Source organism: Tetrao urogallus (assembly GCF_951394365.1).
Source record: "Tetrao urogallus genome assembly, chromosome: 4".
NCBI classification, from domain to species: Eukaryota; Metazoa; Chordata; class Aves; order Galliformes; family Phasianidae; genus Tetrao; species Tetrao urogallus.
The window spans coordinates 6,059,360-6,080,649 of NC_136817.1; the positions used below are offsets into that span (position 1 = coordinate 6,059,360).

The 21,290-nt window shown below is 38.8% G+C and overlaps 1 protein-coding gene across 1 annotated transcript in view; it reads left to right on the top strand.

Moving 5' to 3' along the window:
- Positions 1–21,290, top strand: part of SH3RF1 (SH3 domain containing ring finger 1) — a gene marked incomplete at both ends in the record, with an annotated part of 71,305 nt that overhangs the window by 46,666 nt on the left and 3,349 nt on the right. Inside the window, 7 exons of the mRNA XM_079534536.1 lie at positions 4,251–4,553; positions 5,351–5,461; positions 12,411–12,562; positions 14,201–14,371; positions 14,514–14,773; positions 18,365–18,723; positions 20,824–21,158. Coding sequence (XP_079390662.1) covers positions 4,251–4,553; positions 5,351–5,461; positions 12,411–12,562; positions 14,201–14,371; positions 14,514–14,773; positions 18,365–18,723; positions 20,824–21,158 — 1,691 coding nt within the window. The remainder of the gene's footprint in view (positions 1–4,250; positions 4,554–5,350; positions 5,462–12,410; positions 12,563–14,200; positions 14,372–14,513; positions 14,774–18,364; positions 18,724–20,823; positions 21,159–21,290) is intronic.

Here is a 21,290-nt window from a genome sequence, read left to right on the forward strand (position 1 = left end):
AGCTATTGATGTTATTGCAAGAAACCTTAAAAAAAAAAAAAAAAAAAGCTAGAAAAACACAGATATTCAGAATAGAAAAAAGACTGGAAAATAAATCATTGTTCAATCAAAATGTCAATAGAAAATAATGACAGCTCCTGTTTTCCCTAGTTAATGTGAACAACTGGAAAACATCTCTTTATTAATCCATCTCCTCTAGTTTAATTTATAAGCAGTCTTTCAGAAATACAGAGAAGTATTGTTATCCATATCTTGATTGCTCGTGGTTGTAGATGATTTTAAGCTGCTGCATCTGCCAACCAGTGCAACATATTCAGAAATGATCAAATAAGATTTTATGTACCTACTATGTCAGGGTTGGTTGGTTTTTGTTCTTGTTTTGTTTTGTTTATTAGCATCTTTTCCAGTACTAAACAAGAATGTTTCACAACATTTTTTTAATGTGTCTCTGCGTTTCAGACTGGATTATTAGACTGGATTTCTAAACATATTTTTTAAAAAAACACACTTACTAGATTCAACTTTCTGTCTGTCACTGTTAGATGATGTGATCTAATGGAAACACTTCTGTAGCAATACCGACTCAGAAGAATGCTTTTTGACTGTTCTGACTGACCAGAACAGAACATCTATGCGGGAAGTGGATATCGTATATTGTGCTTGAAACCAGGGATAGTTAGGTTTTAGAAATGATGATTTAGAATGATTTAGAAAATGATGGTCTCATTCACACTGTATTTGAATGTAGTAACCTCAGTGTTGTCATTCCAATAGCAATTGCCAAGTGTCATAGTTTCAATCAATTTTCCTTACAGAAACTGCAGTGCAGAACTGCTGAGTTAATTTCAGTAATTCACATGAACACAGCTCTGCTTCTGACTGTCAGCTGTTCAAGTTTTCTGAAATGATTCTTCTGCTGGTTTGAACAGAATAGAATGTATTCTAATACCTTAATTACAAAGCTGAATTTAGATTTCTAAGCTATTACCTGTCGTCCAGGGGGATGTTTAGCAAGAGTAATAATGTCAAATGAGGACAATATTTGTCTCTAGTTGCACTTACTCTTTCTTTGAAAATATATTTGTGGAAGTGAAATGCAGCCTAGGAATTTGTGTTTGACCAATAACAGTGTCGGTGATGGGAGGAAAACAGCTTTTTGATGCATGATAGCAGAGTCAAGTTTTGTAAGTAAAAATTCTGGATGAAGAATAACGAGGGTAACAGAGAGCAGGTAGTGTTTTGACTTAAGTTGAGGAAATGATTATATTTGAATTCCATCTATCGACACGTGAATGAAAAAGAATTCATTTGTTAAAGAAGTGCAGTGAAGCATAAACAGCAGGCTGGCAGTAGCCATTTGTGGTGGTCTGCTTGATCATTTCTGCAGACAGCTGCCAGGAGGTAGAAGCCCAGAGCCCTGCAGGCCCACTGAACTGCTTGGAAGCCAGCTGACTGTGCTGTTACCATCTGGGGAGATGTTGTATTTCCTGGGGTTTGGAGGAGAGTGGAATTGGGTTTCATGTGACCTGATGCAGCGATTATGTTATTAATTTAAAAGAAAAATAAATTATGTGAACGTGAAAGTTAAAGAAGTTTCAATTGAATTGTGTCTCCTTAGGAAAACCTGCAAAAATACTGGGCAGTACTGCTGTCCTCAGGTTGTTTCCTTGGAAAGGCCAGCCATCCTTTCACAGCCATCATTAGGTTGCATGTTACCATCCTGTGCTTGTTTCTGCCTTTAGGAAAGCTCAGTATGTTGCTCATATTTGAATCATTCCCATGAGCAGGCTTTAAACTTTCTCTGATAGGCTGTTTGCTTGATAGAAGAGCCGCATTCTATAGTCATTTTCAGTTTGAGGAGGTAAACAAACAGAATTAGCTGTAACTAATGTGCCTCAGGATGCTTCTGGCAGTGAGGCATTTCTGCTTTCATTCTGTTTTTTACTCACGGCAGATCCCTGAACTCTTCTGATTAGATAATTCATGTTTTAGAAATGTGTACTGCCTTTCTTTCTGTGATGTACATTATTTGTGAACAAACTGGTAAATGACTGGTGGAGAACCGATTGGATAAGTTTGATTGTGGCCAGTGTTAGAAGACAAGGTGGAATCCCCAACAGGTTCTTAGTAGTATGTGAAGAATTCAATTTTGGGTTGAAAAATAGAAAATGGCTACCAGTACAACATATATGAAATTGTTAGTTTTGAAAAGCCTGCCTATTCTTCAAGGTTGAAGAGGAAATAGCAGGAAAGTTTGCCTTTGGTCCTGTTTTGCTGTTTGTTTCGTATCCTTCAACCTCCTATTGGTGTTCTGTGTTAAAATAATCGTTTTCAGTAGTCTCCTGAAAGTGTATGCCTAATCTAAATTTTAATCAAAAACCAAAAAATTAGCCAAAGAAAAAGTAAAAATCCAAATGATGAGTTTGCAAATGAGTTGTAGAAAACCTGTATGGATGCTTTATATACTACATAAATATAGTATAAAAATATTTTATTTATATGATTCATGTGCAGCGGGAGGGAAACCTAGTGTTTACACTTCTTTTAGGAGTGTTTATTACTGTGACATTGTTCTCTACTATTCTGCCCTGTCTTTTCAGCTACGTTTTAAAGAACCAATAATAGGAACTTGTAGAAATGATTTCTTTGCTGACATCTTGTTGTCATCTTTTTCAAATCCTCCTTTGTTTCCCTCTTCCTCTGTACTGTGTTGTGGGTCCTTTTTCCTCGTTAAGGCCTTTCAATAACTTAATTTTTCCTGCCTTTATGACCTAGCAGGCTTTTGTGTCAGTTCCTCATTGTTCAGTAATTCCCATTTTGATCCTTGTTTATTTCTACTATTTGAAAATCTTCTGGTTATTTAACAAATCTGTGTGTGTATGGTGTGTGTGTGTGTGTTTACCACTTGTTGTCAGAGCTCAGAAAGTGTTCAGAGTATAAGCTACTGATGTTTCTATGAGACACACTTCAGTGGATGTTGATATAAAATGATGAATAATGTGTAACTTGTGTAGTAAAGTTTTGATGGGACAAGATGCTTCAAAACTCCTTAGGAGCATAGTTTGGTGTCTTAAGGCTTATAAGGAGATGATTACAATAAATAGAAAAATAAAATACACAGAAAAACAACGGTAGTGCTTCCACAGTTCCTAATTTTGTTCTTTCATCGTGGTGTTCTTGAGATGAGGTTTTTTCCTTTCTTCACAACGGGTTGAATTACCTGAGTAACGCTATTCGTATTTAATGGGATGTATGAATTTGTTTGTTCAGAAGACTGGTGCTTGTTTACATCAGTTTATGAATAAATGAGAGTTTTGATGCTATTTTTTGTACTGGCTTTAAAATATTGATGAGATGAAATCAAGGTTCTGTAAGAAATTTAGGGTTTTTTTCCCCTTTCCGAGTAATCTATTGTAACGAGAAAGTGTACAGGATTCCATGCTTTGTTATCAGAGAGGAAGGATTTGTTTGCATATTCTGTCATCTTGTTAGAACAAATCTGCAATTCGGGACTGTTCTTTTGGGGGAAGGGGAGGAACCCCATTAAATAAACTTGAAAAAGAACTGACTTCATGTTTTCACACAAATATGCTGTCTCAGCATCCTGTTCTGTGCTACTTGTTGTCAGGCAGTATAAGGATCTAGGTGAATTTGCCCTACTATGTAATTAAATTTGTGCTTAGGAAGCTTGTTTTTCACTATTGCTACTCTTATAAGTGCATAAGTAGAAAGGGGTGCTAGGAGGAATGTCTTCAGGAACCAGGATGCAATGGTTTGGGTTGATGTCATAAACGGCAAAAAAGGCTTAAAGTGGAACTGAGCTTTTAAATAATACAGATGTTTATATTATAAGGTCAGAGGAAGCTGTTGCGATTTAGTCTGAGATAAGTTAGTCTGAGATTAGTTCCAGATAACACAAGCCATGAGTATTGCCGAATTCATCCAACTTTGGACCGGTTCACGTCTTCCTTTCTGTGCTGAGATCATACCTCCTGTTGGTAGCCCACACCAGTCCGAATCTAACCGTGCTAAGTTTGTAGTGAAAGACTCATCAATCTCTGTCGACTAATTTGTTGGTCAGTGTGGCACATCTTTGAGTTTTGAGTTGCATAGTTGTGATTTCACTGTAATATGACTAGTAAAATTCGTGTGATTAATTAGTAAAATACAAAAATAGAATTTGGTTGTCAGTAGGTGATCTTTATTTAGAAAAATATACTAATATTTCATGTGTGAATATTTTCTTGTAGTTTAACACAGCAGCCAAGCAGCTGATAGAGTTGGATAAGCCCTCAGGTTCTGCTGTAGACTCTGGAGAAGGTACCTCTGGGGCAGCCCTCAACAATTCAGTCCAAAAGCACAGCGATACTAAGAAAAACACCAAAAAACGGCACTCTTTTACCTCCCTCACTATGTCCAACAAATCCTCACAGTCTTCTCAGAATCGCCACTCGATGGAAATCAGTCCTCCTGTCCTCATCAGCTCCAGCAACCCAACTGCAGCAGCACGCATAAGTGAGCTGACGGGACTTTCTTGTAGTGCCCCTTCTCAGGTAATTTATGTGAAATTAAGAATAAATCATGCTTTATTTTTTAACTAACTGTAGAAGCTTTTTCTTGCGTTGTTTATTCCCAAGTATTTCTTAAGCGCAATCAATATTATGATGTCACAAAGCTCATCTTCAAAGTTGATGTTTTAAAGAAAAATATTCACAGTGGTCCTTAAGAAATGATTGCAGGTATTTTAGGTCTTCTAAGTTTTTTGGGTTTTTTTGTTTGTTTTTTTTTTTTACTGCTCTTAATTTTTTAAGAATCGCAAGTGGTTGTTAAATTTTAGAAGTGATGACTTAATTTATTTTCATCTAAATTGAATGTAATACTGGATATCAGTAAAGCATATGCAAGTGAAAGGTAAATTCAGTGTGAAAGTTGCATACGTTCCAGAAATGTTAATCTGGTGATGATAAGTAGTTATCTGGCTTAATTTATTTGTTAATCTCATGCTTCTTCAAAGCTTTTACTTGCAAGCAACAGCAGTTGGTGAGCAATTGTCTGCTTCACATAAAGAACACATTTTGAGGGTGGAGGTAGTAACGTTCAATATGTAGTTCAATGCATCTCTGAAATTTCAGAAGTATCAGATTTATTTTTTACAATAAGAAGTGTCATCCAGTACCTTTTTCATGAGTATGGAACCCAAAATTATTTCTGTTGTAAAATTCTGGGTGGTAGAAAGAATGCTGATTGTTTGGACCACGAAGCTTACAGCTGTGTAAAAAAAACTGTTCCCATAAAGTTAATCAGAACTGACTCTGTTGTTCTTTGTTTGCTTTTTTTTTTTCCCCAACAGGTTCATATCGGTACTACAGGGCTGATTGTGACTCCACCCCCTAGCAGCCCAGTCACAACAGGGCCTTCATTTACCTTCCCATCAGAAGTTACCTACCAAGCTGCTCTTGGTGTAAGTACTGTTTAAGGAATCTCATGCATCTCATACAGCTTTGGTCTGTACAGTCACTTTTCTTTCTGGAGTTCTGATACACTGATTTGAAATAATGGTCTTATGATGGTGATCTATGTCAGATGATAGTATCAAGTACAGCAGAAACATTTTGAATAAAATAATGCTTGCATCATGTGGTCCCCATCAATTTCTCTAGTTTTCCTCAATCTGTTAGACTTCTTTGATCCCATCGTCCTGAAAGTACCTGCAAGCACTGGGCAAACAAATACATTGTTGATACTCATGTTAGGCAGAATACAGTTCTAGTTGATGTATGTGCTGCAAGCATAAGATACTGATTTGATTTGTGAGCAAGACTCTCAGTTTTGGTGACGACGGGTTACAAAGGATCTAAAGCAGAATGTCAAATTTTCTATCAGAAGGTCTTTTTTTCCTCTTAGTGACACTTTTTCTTGTTATTAAGAATCAGTAGTACTTAATTTGATACCAGAGTGGAAAAACACTTTATTTTAGTGTTGGTGCAAAGTCATTAAACTACCTTGGGTGCTTTAGTTGCGTCAGCTTGTTCAAAAGCAATCTCACCATCAGTGCCCATAGGAATTAAATTACAGTGCTAAATGCAACATGGAGCGAACCTTTGCCACAGGATTGTCTTGTATCCTGCACTGATGCTTTCTCTTTGTGATAACTGGGTTCCTGGTTATGTTTCCAATTAGGCATATAATTCCCATTGAGAATCTAAATTATTCTCCACCACCCTTTTAAAAAGTCAATAACCTTCTGTACATCATGTTCCATTTCTTAACTAGATTTCAGCATGGTTAGAATACAGGCTTACAGCTCAGGCTATGGTCAGATTGTTCTTTTCCTGTAGGTGATACTAGGTGATTTGACTGAAGTTCATCTTTTCCACTTGCTTCAGAAACTTACTTTAATTTTAGAACTATGCAGAAATAGGAAGTGATGATATTTTCCCTTTACATACTTTTTCCCCTCTGAAAACACCCTCCTTAACGTTTTGAGCAGTAATTTTAAGCTCCAGAATAATTGTGCTGTATGATATGATATTCTAGTGATTGGCCTGAGTCGTCTTGCTTTGGTATTTTTTTTTGCTTGAGTAAAAGCTTCCCTTCCTTTTTTCTTCATTTATGAACATTATTCAAATAGCTGGAGGGCTGGGATGGTACGAGGAGCGTTTCTCTTTTGCATGAATATGATTTTATTGCATATTGTACCTGTCAATGGTTTTGGTGTTTCTGACTCTATTTAAAGTAATTGATGGTTCTTTGAGAGTAAGCCATTTGATACAACTTGTTTTGCTTTGTGCTGTGCTCAAATAAAGGGAGAAGGAAGAAATAAGAAAGCATGTGTGTAATTCACAACCAGTGATGAACAGGAAGCTTTTCTGTAATTAAACTAGATTTGATTTGGAAAGGGATGTACTTTTGTGTGAAAGAGAAGCCAGTGAGCACTGTCACTTTAGGCAAGTAGCAGGAGAGAACCTCAGATTTGTCCCAGAGGAATTTGGGAAGACTACTGCAAGAAGGTAACGTGGCTTAAAGCCCAGCTGAAGTGCCTCTGTACCAATGTATGGTAAATAAGGAAGAGGATATGGGTACCACAGTGCAATTAGAAAACTATGACCTAATTGCTATCATAGAAATGTGATGGGAAGAATCACACAGCTGGAATACTATGATGGAGGGCTACAAGCTTTTCAGAAGGGATAGGCAGGGTGGGGGGGGTAGGGGATTTTTCCTCTGTGTTAAGCAGCGGATAGGCTGCAAAGAGCTGCCTCAGAGACAGCCGCAACCAGGTTGAGAGCCTGTGGGTTAAAATTAGGGTCCGGGCAATAAAAGCAGTCCACCTGATCAGGGGGAGCCTGTTGATGAGGCCTTTGTGCTTTAGATACAGGAGGCATTGTGCTTGCAGGCTCTCATCATGATGGGTGATTTCAGCTTCCTAGATGTCTGCTGGGAAAGCAACACGGCGAGCTAGAAACCGCTTGAGGAGATTCCTGGAGTCCATTAAGCATAACATCCTGGTCTAGGTACTAGACAGACCAACCGGAGGTGAAGCATTAGTGGACAGTGGGCCAGGTGCTCACCAGTGCAGGAGAGGTTCTTTAAGAGGTTGTTATTGAAGGTAATTTGGGCTATAGAGACCACACATTGAGTGAGTCTGTGATCTCAATGAGTATGGGCCTGGCATAGGGCGGTCAGGATCTTGAACTGGCCTCAAATTGCACAGGGGAGGTTTAGGTTGGCTATGGGGAAAAGCTTTGCAGAAAGAGTTGTTAAGTGCTTGAACAGGCTCCCCCGGGAGGTGGTTGAGTCACCATCCCTGGGTGTGTTCAAAAACCATTTGGATGTGGTGCTTACACCAAGACTACAGGGATGTTGTTTGGATGTGCAGTGAAGACAGGCTGAGGGCACTGGGCTCCTTCAACCTGGCGAACAGAAGGCTCCAAGAAGACCTCACTGCAGCCTTCCTGTGTTTGGAGGGACATTATAAATAGGAGGGAGACCCAACTGCTTGCACGGTCTGATAGTGACAGGACTAGGGAAAGAAAGGGGGGAGATTTAGGTTAGGCCGAAATTTCTTTACAGCCTGCTCTTAACTTCGGTAAGACAGATGTGGATTATTTTAGAGAAGATGTTCTTACCTGTCTTGCTTAGGTAAAAAGTCACTCTTACTAAGATGGTTGAGATGACTTCCTAGCCTCCAAATCTGTGACTCTTGTATCTGCTTACAATTACAGGATGACACTTTAGGTTACCGTGTTGCTTTTTACAGTAGTTTAGAAGATGCCAATTGCATTCCTTTTATTTTGTTCCCTGTTGCAGATGATACTTGGTACCAGAAGTTGTATGAGTTGTATGTTACGAAGTTGTAGCCAAAACTGACACAAATAACAGTTGAGTGCTTGTGTTGAATGGCCTCATAAGCTGTCTGCTGCATGGATCTCATCAGCACGTTTTTATATGCATTAAGAAAGCCTGTGGTAGTTGAAGTTTTATTTTACAGCTTTAAACTAGTTCTTTTGCCAGCAGCATGAAATCTCATTTTGAGGTTTGGTTCTTTGAAATTGAAGAAGCTGTGAACTGAGACAAACTTCTCCTAGCTGAGGCTTTTGATTGATACTATCGCTTACAGTGTTCTCTGGAACTTCAAACTACAGCTTTGTCCTTAGTAGAAACATTAATTGGTCTTTTCTTCTTGGCTGCTGGTGTTTTTGAACCTTGCGAGCAATTAGTATGTTTGAAGTTCTTTGTAAGATATGGTATATATAGCAGATGTTAAGTTCAATAGTTGTTGGGTAAAAATAGGCACATGCAGTTATGTAAGCCACATTGACTTGGGAGGGAGCTCCTGGATGTAGTTTATAAGGCAGTTATCTAATGGAGGAGATCCAGTTGCTGTAGTCTTTGCCAGAAAGCAATGTTATGGGAAGTATGTGACTCAGGCTGTGATACAGAAGAAAGAGATGAAATACACCACAGCTAAGTTCGTTACGTTCATAAGCAGCATAAGAAAAGCAGACATTAGGTAGCTTAACATCTTTTCATTCTGTCTGTTATATTCTCTTGAGCTGTGGAGTGTGTTTTGGACTGTAGTTGCCCAGATATCCACGCTCTCCTAACTGTTGAAGTTAAATATATTATGTTTGAAATAGTACTATATGCAAAATAGATGGTCTGTATTTGGATGATTTACATTAGTTTACATGCTGAAGGCTTATAAAATTTAAAAGAATCCCTCTTTATGGTTCTGTTTGTTCTCTCACCCACCCACACAAAAATTGCCCTTCTGTGCTCAAGTGCATAAGATAGTCTGATCTGTTAGTGATGAGACACAAGCTGTGAGAGTTATCGTATACGGATGACTTACAACTCTCCTTCCTGTTGTTCCAGCTGATTCAGCAGTGTACATCAGGAGGAGGTTGAAACAAGAACTATCTGAGTTTAAACCAACAAATAGTCAAACTAACTTTTGCTGCTAAGAGGAAGCAGCTGAAAGAAATGATGTTTTATATGAGAGGCCTGCTCTTGATAATGCGTAGATCAGGAGTTTTGTGAAACACGAGCCTTAATTTGTTAGCTCTGAGGGGATTTTGTGAGTTGTGTATTTTTTCCTATGCCTTGTGGGAGTGAAGTTAGTTAATTATTATTTTTTCCACTGCTTTGCCTTGTGTTTTTCTTTTGGTGAGCTGATTGCTGGTCTGCAGCTGACCGATAGAGGAATGAAGCCTAAATGTATTTAAAATTAGTAATATGTGTGAGTTTCTACAATATGCTTAAAAGTACAATTTGAAATTTTTAGCATGATTATCAAATTATATAGTGTTCCATATTACAATTAAGAGACAATCATCATGCTTCAAACATGTATGAAAGATGCCGTTTTATGCTGAAAGTACATTTGCTGCCTGAACAGCCATTGCAGAAAGCTTTGTTTTTGTTACCAACTCAACTGCCTGATATAAAAAATACTTAAAATTATTTTGAGAAATACATTTTATTCTATCATTAGGGACTTGTGTATATTCTTTCACAAAATGCTGACCGTGGAGACCATCAAAACTAGCTTGTGCTGAATGAAGGTAGGCATGTTTCTCAAAAGCTGCAAAAATAGCTAAGTGTTGGAAAACTTACTGAGAACTTAACTAGAGCATTTGGGCCCATTTTATTAAGCTGCAGCAGTGCCAGCAGAGAAGCTGTTGTCTTCTAAAGCCTATCAGGTAGCCTGTTTAAATTTCTGAGTATTTGCCCAGTCTTTAGGGGTTTAATTGGGCTGTGACTCACTGCAGGTTTGATTACCATAGTAATAGACATGGGGAGGAGAATGGAGCGAAATAAAATGGAGCTGGGAACGTGCCTTTATTGCTGCTAAAAATTCTGTCTGTAATATGTGACCTGATTAGTACAACACCCAGCAGTTATAGTGTTGGAGATGCAGGAAGTATGAAATAGCCATGCCTTGGTGCATGGATAGTTGTAAAGATTTCACAGAATGGCCAGGGTTGGAAGGGACCTCAAGGAAGATGAATCTCCAACCCCCTGCCACATGCAGGGCCACCAACCTCCACATTTAATACCAGCCCCAGCTGCACAGGGCCCCATCCAACCTGGCTTTGACACACTTGAACACCTCCAGGGACCGGGCATCACAATCTCTCTGGGCAGCTGTACCAGCACCTCACCACTCTCTCTGTAGAGAACTTGAATTTCCAGCTGATCAACTCTAATGTGCATTTACAGATTCCACCATGTGTAACTGAATCTGCATTCCCCAAAAAAGATTAGAATTCATCCGATTTTATACAGTTGCCTAAAAGTTAGTTGCTTATGATCAATTTGGATTCACATATGATGTTTGCTGAAGCTGATTGGCAGAGGAAATTCTGCTGTGAAGCAATGAAAAGAGGAATGCTAGTATTTCACGATGGAAGATATTTTACAAATATTGAATGGGTGGGAGCCTGGAATGTGAAGCAAGTGTATCTGCAGCACTTGTAAAAGTTGTTAGTATCAAAGTTCACAGTTATTTTTCCACAGCTCCTTTGTTTTGGGTATAGTTGGTCTGATTTAAAAAAAAGAAAAATAATGCAGGATTAGAAAAATAATACAAAATATTTTGGTAAACTTTACCTTTCTATTCATATCCATTTAAGCATAAATTTGACAGAAACTATGGTTGCTGTAAGAGACAGTCAGTCTTCTCTAGGTTTTGTACCATTTGATCACGTAATACTTCACTGTGTCTTGATTTGCTTGTGGTACTAATAGGAATGGGAGGGTGGTTGGACTAGATGATCTTGCAAGTCGTTTCCAACCTTGTGATTCTGTGATTCTCTGTTCTAGTCTTTGGTTGTCATCTTTTTATTAATGCTCACACAATGCAGTGAGGTACTAATCCCACAGTGTAGAACTACTTAGTCTGTACCTTTTTGTTTAGGAAAACAACAAGCTTTTAGATGTAGGTTGGTTGAGGGGAATTAAAATTACTTTCAATGCATTTATATGCAGATGTACTGAATGAGCCAGGCAGCGTTTCAGTACATTTTGTGAATTTCTACTTTTGTGGGTTTTTTTTTTTTTAGATCTCAGTCAGCACAAATTGGAGCATTAAAGATCGATTTAAGTCATAGATCATGTATGAAATGAGTTCTGTTTTACATTATGAGATATGTGAGATTTCTTTATTTGCTTGTTGTAATACAAACAATTATTTTTGGAAGGAGGAAAGAAAAATTCTGCTTTTCTGAGATAATTTTCCCAGGAGTGTCAGTACACAAGCTCCTGAAGAATTGTCTGAGGCTTTATAGAGCAGAAGGTAACAATTACGCCATTGAGTCTCAAAAGGCATAGAATCCTGTAGGCAGAACCACTGTTAATATCTGCCTGGAAAGGAACTTTGCCTTTTTACTGGAGTGTTTGCTAAAGATTACCAATCTCGATAATACCGAATTTCAAAAGCTAACCCTTTAAACTAGAAGAATAAGTGAAAGCAGTAACAAGAGCTCAGTGGCTATGATCTCATGTTGTGCTTGCTTTTTGTTACCCGTACATCAAAAGAAATTTTCCCCCAAAGGTTTGGGGTGCACTGCTCTCAAATAGTGTATTACGTTTCAGCTTCAGATTACAAAAACAGTCATGTTTTGAAGTACAGTCAGCAGTAGGATGCAAAATCAGCCTCCTGGAAGGCCTCTGAATTTCCATTGAGTCCTATCCTTCAAGATTTAAACTTGAAAAAGCAAAACGCAGGCAATTCGAACTCTGTATTTCACCAGCAGGCCGTGGAATGTTGAACTTGACTGTATTTTTTTGTTTTTTTGCTTCCTTCGCATATCATACTTGTGTTTGATGAGTTGAATCAGCTGAAAACGATATTGCTCGTTTGCTGAATTTTTTTTTCCTTTTTCGTTTTCCCCTCAAAATATCAGAATATGAATCCCCCACTTCCACCACCACCTCTGTCTGCTGCAGTTGTTGCATCAGCCTCTTCTGGACCTCAGCCTGCAGGTGTAATTCAAAGGTCTGCATCAGGATCAGCTGACCAAATGGCACATTTAAGACCACAGACTCGTCCCAGTGTGTAAGTAAAATTGAAACATTCTGCCACTCAGAAAATGCAATGTGATCAGTGACTTCATTTTGTAATTACCTCGTGTCGGCTGGTTATGTTCTGCTGAAATTCCCAAAAGCCACACATACTACTTCAAACAAAAGCATATTGGTGATATCCTTAGATGGCCTGAGTACAGAGTATTGTTCATGTCATAAGTAAATACCAGCTGATGCCATTTGCTTAAAAAAAAAAAAAAAAAAAACAACTTCAAAAATATAAAGCATTTATCATGCAGAATATGAATGAATCTTGAAGTTAGTGATGAAGACTGTATAGCTTGCAAGTGGAAAACAGTGGAGTGAATTTATTCAAAGTTTTCTGTTACGAGTGGAATGACAAGACTGTTCTCGTATGGAATAATTCATGCTAAAACAGTGAAATACTGTTCCTCGTTTAGTCTGTTATATTAGCAAGTCATTGTCAGTCTGCTTGTGTAAGTTGCAGTTGAAATTTGATTGAGGATTCTACGGTTCAGTTAATTACTGGGTGTCAGTTGGAAATGAAGGCAGAAAGCTGCTAGTTAACATTGTTTTCACGCTTCTGTAAGCAAGTGTGTATGATCCTTCTGGTTGAAAATATTTTGTATATTAACATGTACTTGTGACAACATCTTTCTTGGAAACTTCACTGTGTGCAGTTTGGAGAATAAGAAAAGGAAGAAAAAAACCGAAGGACAAAATTAAGGAGTGGTTGATCCATATGATAGGACACATCAGAATTACACAGGGACCTCTATTGTCCTGTGTTGGCTTTTATTGTTGCACCAGGTTTCCTTCCTGTCCAAAATAATACCCATCGTGTGTAGCAGGTGCATCTGGATTTGGGCCTTTTCTTTGGTGTCAAGCATTTTTAACACTGCTCCTTGCGGATCATTATTGCTTAGTGCTGTTAGTCAAGTTCCATCTCATTTATTCCCATCCTCCATCTTCAAAGGATTGCTTTATTTGAGGACACTAATGAAATTTGCAGTGATTTAACTAAAAGGGAAGTTAATGAACACCAATTAAAGCACATCATTTGCTTTCCTGCAGAGGTTCATTACAGGGCTTTAGACGCAGTTTTCCACAAATATCTTTCTTTAAAAAGAAGAAGGAAAAAAAAAAAAAACTAGAACATTTCTCAACTCTCACTGTGATTTAAGTTGTGTTGTATTATGTAGTAATGCTGCTTTGCAAGGAAAAAAAAAAAAGCTGTGAAAGGTTAATAACTGCTAGCTAACTTACCTATGAATGTCAAGTTCTTGTGAAACTTAGCATGTCATGTATTAGAAGCAGGTGTAGTGAGAGAGGTGGGTTTTGGTGGGATCTGCAGCTGATCAACACATTTAATTAAGAATACTAAATTAAGGAAGTGCTCATTCTTACTGGAAGTAATGTACGTTACAGTAAAGTGCAATTAGGAGAATATTTTTTAATGGTCACTGCTTCCAGCGATATTGTCAGACTTCTGCTTTAATATCACAACAATGTGATGGATCAACTATCACCTAGCCTCTTCTACCACATCTTCTCATTTCTGACTCTCAACTCTCTCTGGTTCAGAAATGCAAGTGATGTTCTTAACTGTTGTAATTGTAAGAGCTACCTCTACTTTGCTGTCTTTCAGATATATTGCTATATACCCTTATACCCCTCGAAAAGAGGATGAACTGGAACTGCGGAAGGGAGAAATGTTCTTAGTATTTGAACGCTGTCAAGATGGCTGGTTCAAGGGAACTTCCATGCATACGAGCAAGATTGGTGTTTTTCCTGGCAACTACGTGGCTCCAGCTACGAGGTATGTTTTTAAATGGGTGTCTAAATAGCTCTTCTAGTTTCAGGTCCAAAATGATTGTGTATTTAGTCCAAGCTACTGGAGGAGCTGCAGATGAGTGTCGGTGTGCCTCGTGTTTCAGTATTTTGTTGTTAAATTTTGACAGGACAGTGACAAGTGCATCACAAACGAAAGTTCCCATGTCTACTGCTGGTCAAACAGGACGAGTGGTAACTGTGGTCAGCCCTTCCAGTGCTGGTGGGACATCTCAGAAGCTCCAGGGGAACGGTGTGGCAGTGAACTCTAGCACCGTACCCACAGCTGTGGTTTCTGCAGCACATATCCAAAGTAGCCCGCAAACCAAGGTCCTTATGCACGTGACAGGACAGATGACAGTCAACCAGGCTCGCAACGCAGTTAGAACAGGTAAAAAAAAAAAAAACAACCAACAATTGAGCAAAAAGCTTTGTATGTGCAGTAGTATCTTTGTGGTAGACAATCCGTAGGGTCTGTCTGAGCAGGTGGCTTGAGTCAGGATGTGTATGAATATGTTGGGTTTCTTAAGCATTTTTTAAGTAGTCTCACAAAGCTGAATATTTTCTACAATTCCAGTGTAACTCTCTGAATTTTTGAGTCTTTTATTACTCTCTTCCAGTCAATTGTATGCACATACATAATCCTCCTGTTGGAAACTTATATAGAGGTGCTTTAGTTGGAATTACTTTTCTATTCCAGTGGTACCTGGAATGGAGGCATTATGTGATCTCCCCTGCTCATATACAAGTTGATGTGGTAATAAAAACGATAGGAATAAGAGTCATTGCGTATTTTTCATGTTAACAGTGTACAGATAATTACATAACTTCATATTACTGTACGTCAGCAGCACTTAAATTATCTCTGATTATCTTTGAAGATGTCTAGAATTTTTTTTTCTCAGGGCTCAGCATTGTTCTTAGGCTTTTTAGTTTGTTGTCTGCAATTGACTGTAACTTCGTCCAGCTTTGACACTCAAACCCTGAGGACTGTACTGGCTTCAAGATGCACACCATCTATGACATAAAATTCAGTATTTCTGATAGGTATAACTCTGTCTTTTATGTACAGGACAGGTCACGTGATAGTGAAACGTAACTTCTGATTATTTAAACCCTGATCTTAAAAGATCGATAATGCTGTTTTCAGGAGTTTTTGTGTTATTCCACTGTGAATTTGCCAAGTTAGGAAAATAGCATGCAGCTAGATTCTAATCTGTTTCAGTTGTTGGATTTTTTTCTTTTCTTTAGAAGAAGTCCAAAAACAACAATTAAAAACAAAACCCCAATACACAAAATCGGCTTCCACTGAAAACTATCCTGGTGTTCCATCTTTCAGGCTCTAAGGTCTCTTGGCTGAAAGAGTCATGAATGGGAATGTTTTTGTGGTGTTTTTTTTTTCCCTACTAGATTCTAATTGGTGGAGCAGAAGAGAAAAGGAATTGCAAATGGTATAATCTGTTATCAGTTTAAGGATTATTGCTTCTTATGCTCTCAATCCACGAACTTGTAGAACCCGTCATTCTTTCAAAGTCATGCAGACTCCCCAGACTTGTTACATATGCTCAGATATCAGCACTGGGTCTGTTTTTGAAGGCAGGATCCATGTGTATGTCTTCAGATACTATATTTCCTTAATTGGCCCATCTTCCTACAGTCTGATCTTAGGCTGGAACAGATGCAATAATCCTTTGTTACAACCTCATTCTTTACTTTTAGATTAAAAAAAAAAAAGAGAGAACAACACCAGGTGCTATTGGCAGGCAGTAAGAGAAACTAAGCAAAACATGCTTTCTTGCCTCTCAGGCACAGGTGGTTCCTACTTGAAATCCTTTCAATCTCTCTAGAAGCTTGCAAGTGACTGGGCAAAAAAGAAAGCTCCTGTGGGCTCCAAAGACTTTTCTGTCTCTGCATCTTGATGCTTGTCAAGATGAATAAGTTCTTTCAGTTTATTCAGCTGGAAAACATGACAGCATATTGCCCACCAACTTCTCAGGTCCCAAATGGAAAATTCAGAGCAGCAGGACTCTCTTCATGGGGAATTTTAACACTGGCTTGTGATGTAAAAGTATACTGTTCAGACACAGCTATAGATCTGTTCCTTGTAAAGGCCTGTTTAACTGGAACTGAAGCAATAATAGCTGTGTTATATTCAAATGTTAGAGAGAACTATGTAGTCAGCATCTGAAATGTGATCGTCTTGAACTCCTGCTGTCTGAGTATTACTCTCTTGATGAGGCTTCACAGGCTAATGCTGCAATTCGTAGGGCTCTTCTCAGTTTCTGTTTAGCTTAGGGCTTTGAGGATTGTTCTTCAAATTATCTTAGTGCTGCTGAAGACAAGCAGTGTGTGAGGAGTTCGTTTTCCTTCTCTGAAAGGAACTGGGAAGGAAACGTACATCATACCTGTTTCATTAAAGGTTGAACTGTATGGAAATAGAGGGACTTCAGATGCCTACCTGCGCTTTCTGTTACAGTTCAGAAAACAAAGCCAAAAAGCAGTCCCATACTTCCACTCCATTGATTGCATGCAAGCATAGGCATATCTTGCAAAACAGCAGGTACTTGCAAGAAAACTGGCTTGATTTTACAAACAAAAGGTAGTTAATAATTGTTGGATTTCTTCTTGGTTTGTTTTTGTTTTGTACTTTTTTTTAATAATCAGAAAGCCGCTTTAGGTTTTACACTGGCCTGTGTTCTTATCATCTTTTTTTTTTTTTAAATGTTTATGATACTTAAGAAGATCTGATATGGTGGGAGGCATCACATCAAAAAATATACATAGCATTTAGTGCTGCTTTCTTATTGAGAAAGTACTTGTTTCTTATCTCAGAGGCAGTAATTGCATATAATACTTACTGTAGTATTGTTGCATCAAACTTAAGAACTGTGTCGGTCTTCTCTAATGCTCTGTTGGTTCAATCTACTAGGGGAATTTGTAGAGGGGAGACTGAAGAGAGGAAAGCCCTAGAGGCTTGGTTCCAGGATATTACTTCTGTAACAAGCCTGAAACTCTGAATTAGTATCTGAAAAATCAAAGTGAATCGGTATATTTGAGAAGTGCATGCACCATACCAGAGGGTTCACCCTTTGCTAGATGTTGAGTTTCAGCATATTTGAAGGACAGACCCTGTGCAACAATGGAATGCTGCATTTAGCTTTGTACTGTACAGCTGAGATGTCTGCCCTTCATACCACCCGGTGGTACAGAGATGTCCAACCTGTTTAAGTGAGCTAAAGCACATGTTCTTGACAGTATTACTGTAACAAGCAATGTTGCTTTATGGGAAGGATAAATTCATGTAGAGATCTGTGCTTTGCAGCTGGGCTGCAGCCCAGGTTAATATATTCATCCCTATGCTGCTCTCCAAGTTTCAGCGTCAATGTTGCTTTTAATTCACCAGGGATATGAGTAAATCCATTTCTATATTTAAACATCCCAAGAGACAATAGCATATGTTGTCAGAAAAACCACTCGTAGCAGTAATTGCCACCGTGCTTACTGTTTGAAAGACCCACTGAGTCTGTTGTGGATTTTGTTGAGGGAAAACAATCCCATTATATTTTTAGCAGCTTCTGTAAAGGAGTGTTTCTTTCTGCTTTGTTTTATGTGCACTGACAACTACGCAGCATATAATAAGGAACAAACAAATTCCAGGCAATATTTATCTAGCTCTTGTGAAAATGCTTCTTTGCATGTGAAGTACTTTGCTTAGCAGCTTGGACATGTCCTCAATAGCTGCAGTGCTGTTAAGCTTGCTGTGGCATACTGGTGCAAGTAGATGACTAGGCATATGCTCCTCCACTATTAGGTGGAGATAAATTTGATGCTGTGTAAGATGTTATGGTAATATAAATGCAAGTGATACAGTAGGAAGAAAACTTTGTTTTAAAGTCGACTAGTTGCAAGACAGTGACAGTGCCTCATTTTTTTGCATGCCTTGTGCAAAGTTGAACTCTCTCATGTTATTCTTTTGTTCTAGTTGCTGTACACAATCAAGACCGGCCTACAGCAGCAGTCACACCCATACAAGCACAAAGTCAAACATGCCTTATTCCTGCAGCTGTGATCATTCCCCACCATTCTGTTGCCTCCCAGCAGCTCCAGTCCCAGCTTCCAAATACTGCTGCTTATGTCACAGCTGTGAATGTGAACCGTTCAGCCATCCCACTGGCATGTGCAGCAGCTTCTTTGAATTCTCCCAACATTGCTGCTTCATCTTTGGAGGGAGATCTAAGCGGGAGAACTGTGAACACTCACCCTGTAGCTCCTGCGTCTCCAGAGAGCTCTTTAGCAGCTGGTGGTAGTGCTGCTGTCAGTAAAACAGACAAGGATGTCAAGGTGCGTAGAGAATCAGATCACTCCCTTGAATGCTCCTGTTTTCTTCGTGCACGCTTCCTAGAGATCTATGTTTTTTTTCTTACCTTTGCTGAATTGCAGCGCTGTAAGATTAACAAGGTTTAAACTGAAACTCAGGCAGCCATTTTGTGACTACAGCTGCAGGCAAGCCCGTTCGTGGCCATTCAAAAATACGGGTATATAAAACACTGAGCAGACGTTGGAGAAGGGTTAAAACAGAGTAGCTGGTTCATGCTGTTATTTGGATGAGAAATGGTGAGTTGAGGAAGATCAGAAGAGCTGACTGACTGTTGGGATTTTAAATTTAAATCCAGCCAGGTTGCTGGATACCTGAGAAAGTTGCACGGTTAGCAAATGTTGTCTGTAAGTATCTTGAAACTTAAATATTAATGTGGTAATGGAGGGGGGGGGTGAAGAGTGAACAAAATAAGGTGATGAACTTAAAGGACCATGAAGAGTTCAATCTCATGAAATAAAATTCATACTTAATGTTAATCAATATTCCTTTAGGTTGGATAAATGAGTGGAAAAAATGAGCCTTAGAAAATTTTTCTTCCTTGTTAAGCAGACACACAGGTAATGGAAAATGTGTTACAAGCGGTGTTTGTTGCAGAAGGAAAAAAAGAAAGCTGAAAAACCAGACATGTAACTGTCTTTTTGAAATGAAGGTCGGTCTGGCAATTCCATTTTTTTCCTTCCCATTTGAAGTACTTTACTCCACATCCAAATTCATTTTTACTGTCCAGCAGTGTCATTATGTTACGTTGTTGGCAGAAACGTTCCAACAAATTTCTAGCCATTTTTGTTTCACAGTTGTGGAGTATTTAAAACCTTTTTTCTTCTTTTTTTCCACAACTTCCTTTAGATCTCAAATGTTTTAGGCATCCCCTTGCTACTTTTCACCCACATACTCTTCTTAATGAAGTTTCTGAAAGTTTTAATCATAGGCTGTAACAGTAATCTCACCCACTTCTTAATTATTTTTGTTGGTTATTGTTGAATGGAGAAATGTAGAACTTGATTTTAAAATGACTTTCAGTTGTAACCACTGAAAACAGACCCAACTTGCCTGTAGGAAGGACTTTTAAAGAACAGATTTAGAGTTAAAGGTGAAAGATGCTAGTGTATTTGGACTACGCTAATTCCTTTGAGTTTCTCTTTTTCTTTCCCATTTTGTAGACAGCAGCTTTTTGCTGAAATAGCTTGAAGTTATTGGAGACTTGGAAAAAAGACAGAGGATTTTTCATTCACAGTTCACCAATTCCACTGTATCCTAAGCTGTAATAAAAGTCTCACACTGCTGAGCTCTTCTCTTTCTGTGGTTAGCTTATAGCTTATTTTTGTCTTCGGGGCTTACAATCTGGCACTTCTCCTAAGCACTAAATTCACTTAGTCAGGGAGTTGGTGAGAGAAGCGCCGCCGCACCCCTTAGAGAAAAAAAAAACACAACAAGAAACACAAAAGCAGCTTAAATAATTCTCTTCAGGGTGAGTCCTAGTCTTCAGGGATTCCTGTCTGGGCAAGCAAAAAGAATGTTTACAATTCTCCCTTCTAGCAGAGCAGCAGAACACAATACATTCCTCTTGTGGCAAATTTCTGCTAAATATCGTGAAGGCCTTCCCTTACTGAAGGAAAACAAATAAAATACACTTATCGAAACGGCAGCCTCCAGGGCAGACTTTTCTCCCTGCTTGAGATAACATGGAAGTTTCTAGGAAGGAACAGAGAGTTAAACATTTTACTTGTTGGATTCCCCTTTGGGGGTCTCTAGTGACTCCCTCCTTTTGTAGGCAACTTTCTGGTCCACTGACATTGCCTTTTAAGGTTAGCCTCAAGTTACCTTAACTAAGCAAAAGGGCTTAGCTGGTTTATGATCTGAATGAGTTACTGTCTTTCTCTTCACTGTTTTAGTCATTCTCTTTCTTTTTTATGATTTTCGTAATTGTCTCTTATAATGATTTCATCAAGCATTTCCTCATTACTAAGTCTCTTCTGGACAAGGTGGCATCTGTAAGAAGGGAGTGTTTTAACTCTTTGTAGATTACCTTTGTTCTGAAATGAGGCACTACCCTTTGCTTACAGAAAGAAAAAAAGGGTTTGCTGAAACTGCTTTCTGGAGCGTCCACTAAACGCAAGCCACGGTTGTCACCTCCAGCATCTCCAACTCTGGAGGTCGAGCAAGCAGCCGCAGAGTTAGCGCTGCAAGGTGCAGTTGGGCCGGAGCTTCCATCAGCAGGAGGTCATAGCAGAGCTGGAACCTGTCCCACTGACTGTGAGGTCTCTGGGCCAGCGCAGGAAATGCTGCAGCGGAAAACGAGTTCCCTGGATTCTGCTGTTCCGGTAGCACCACCACCAAGGCTGCCTTGCTCGTCCCTGGGTCCGGTCTTGAACGAGTCCAGGCCTCTTGTCTGTGAAAGGTAAGTTATCCTCAGCCTCCAAATTTAGGCAAACAAAAAAAAAAATTGCACTCTGTGATGTTCTCTGTATGTTAGAACTGCTAGCAGTTGTTCAAAATGCTGAGATCTTGTAAAAACTGAGTTTGCTCTTCT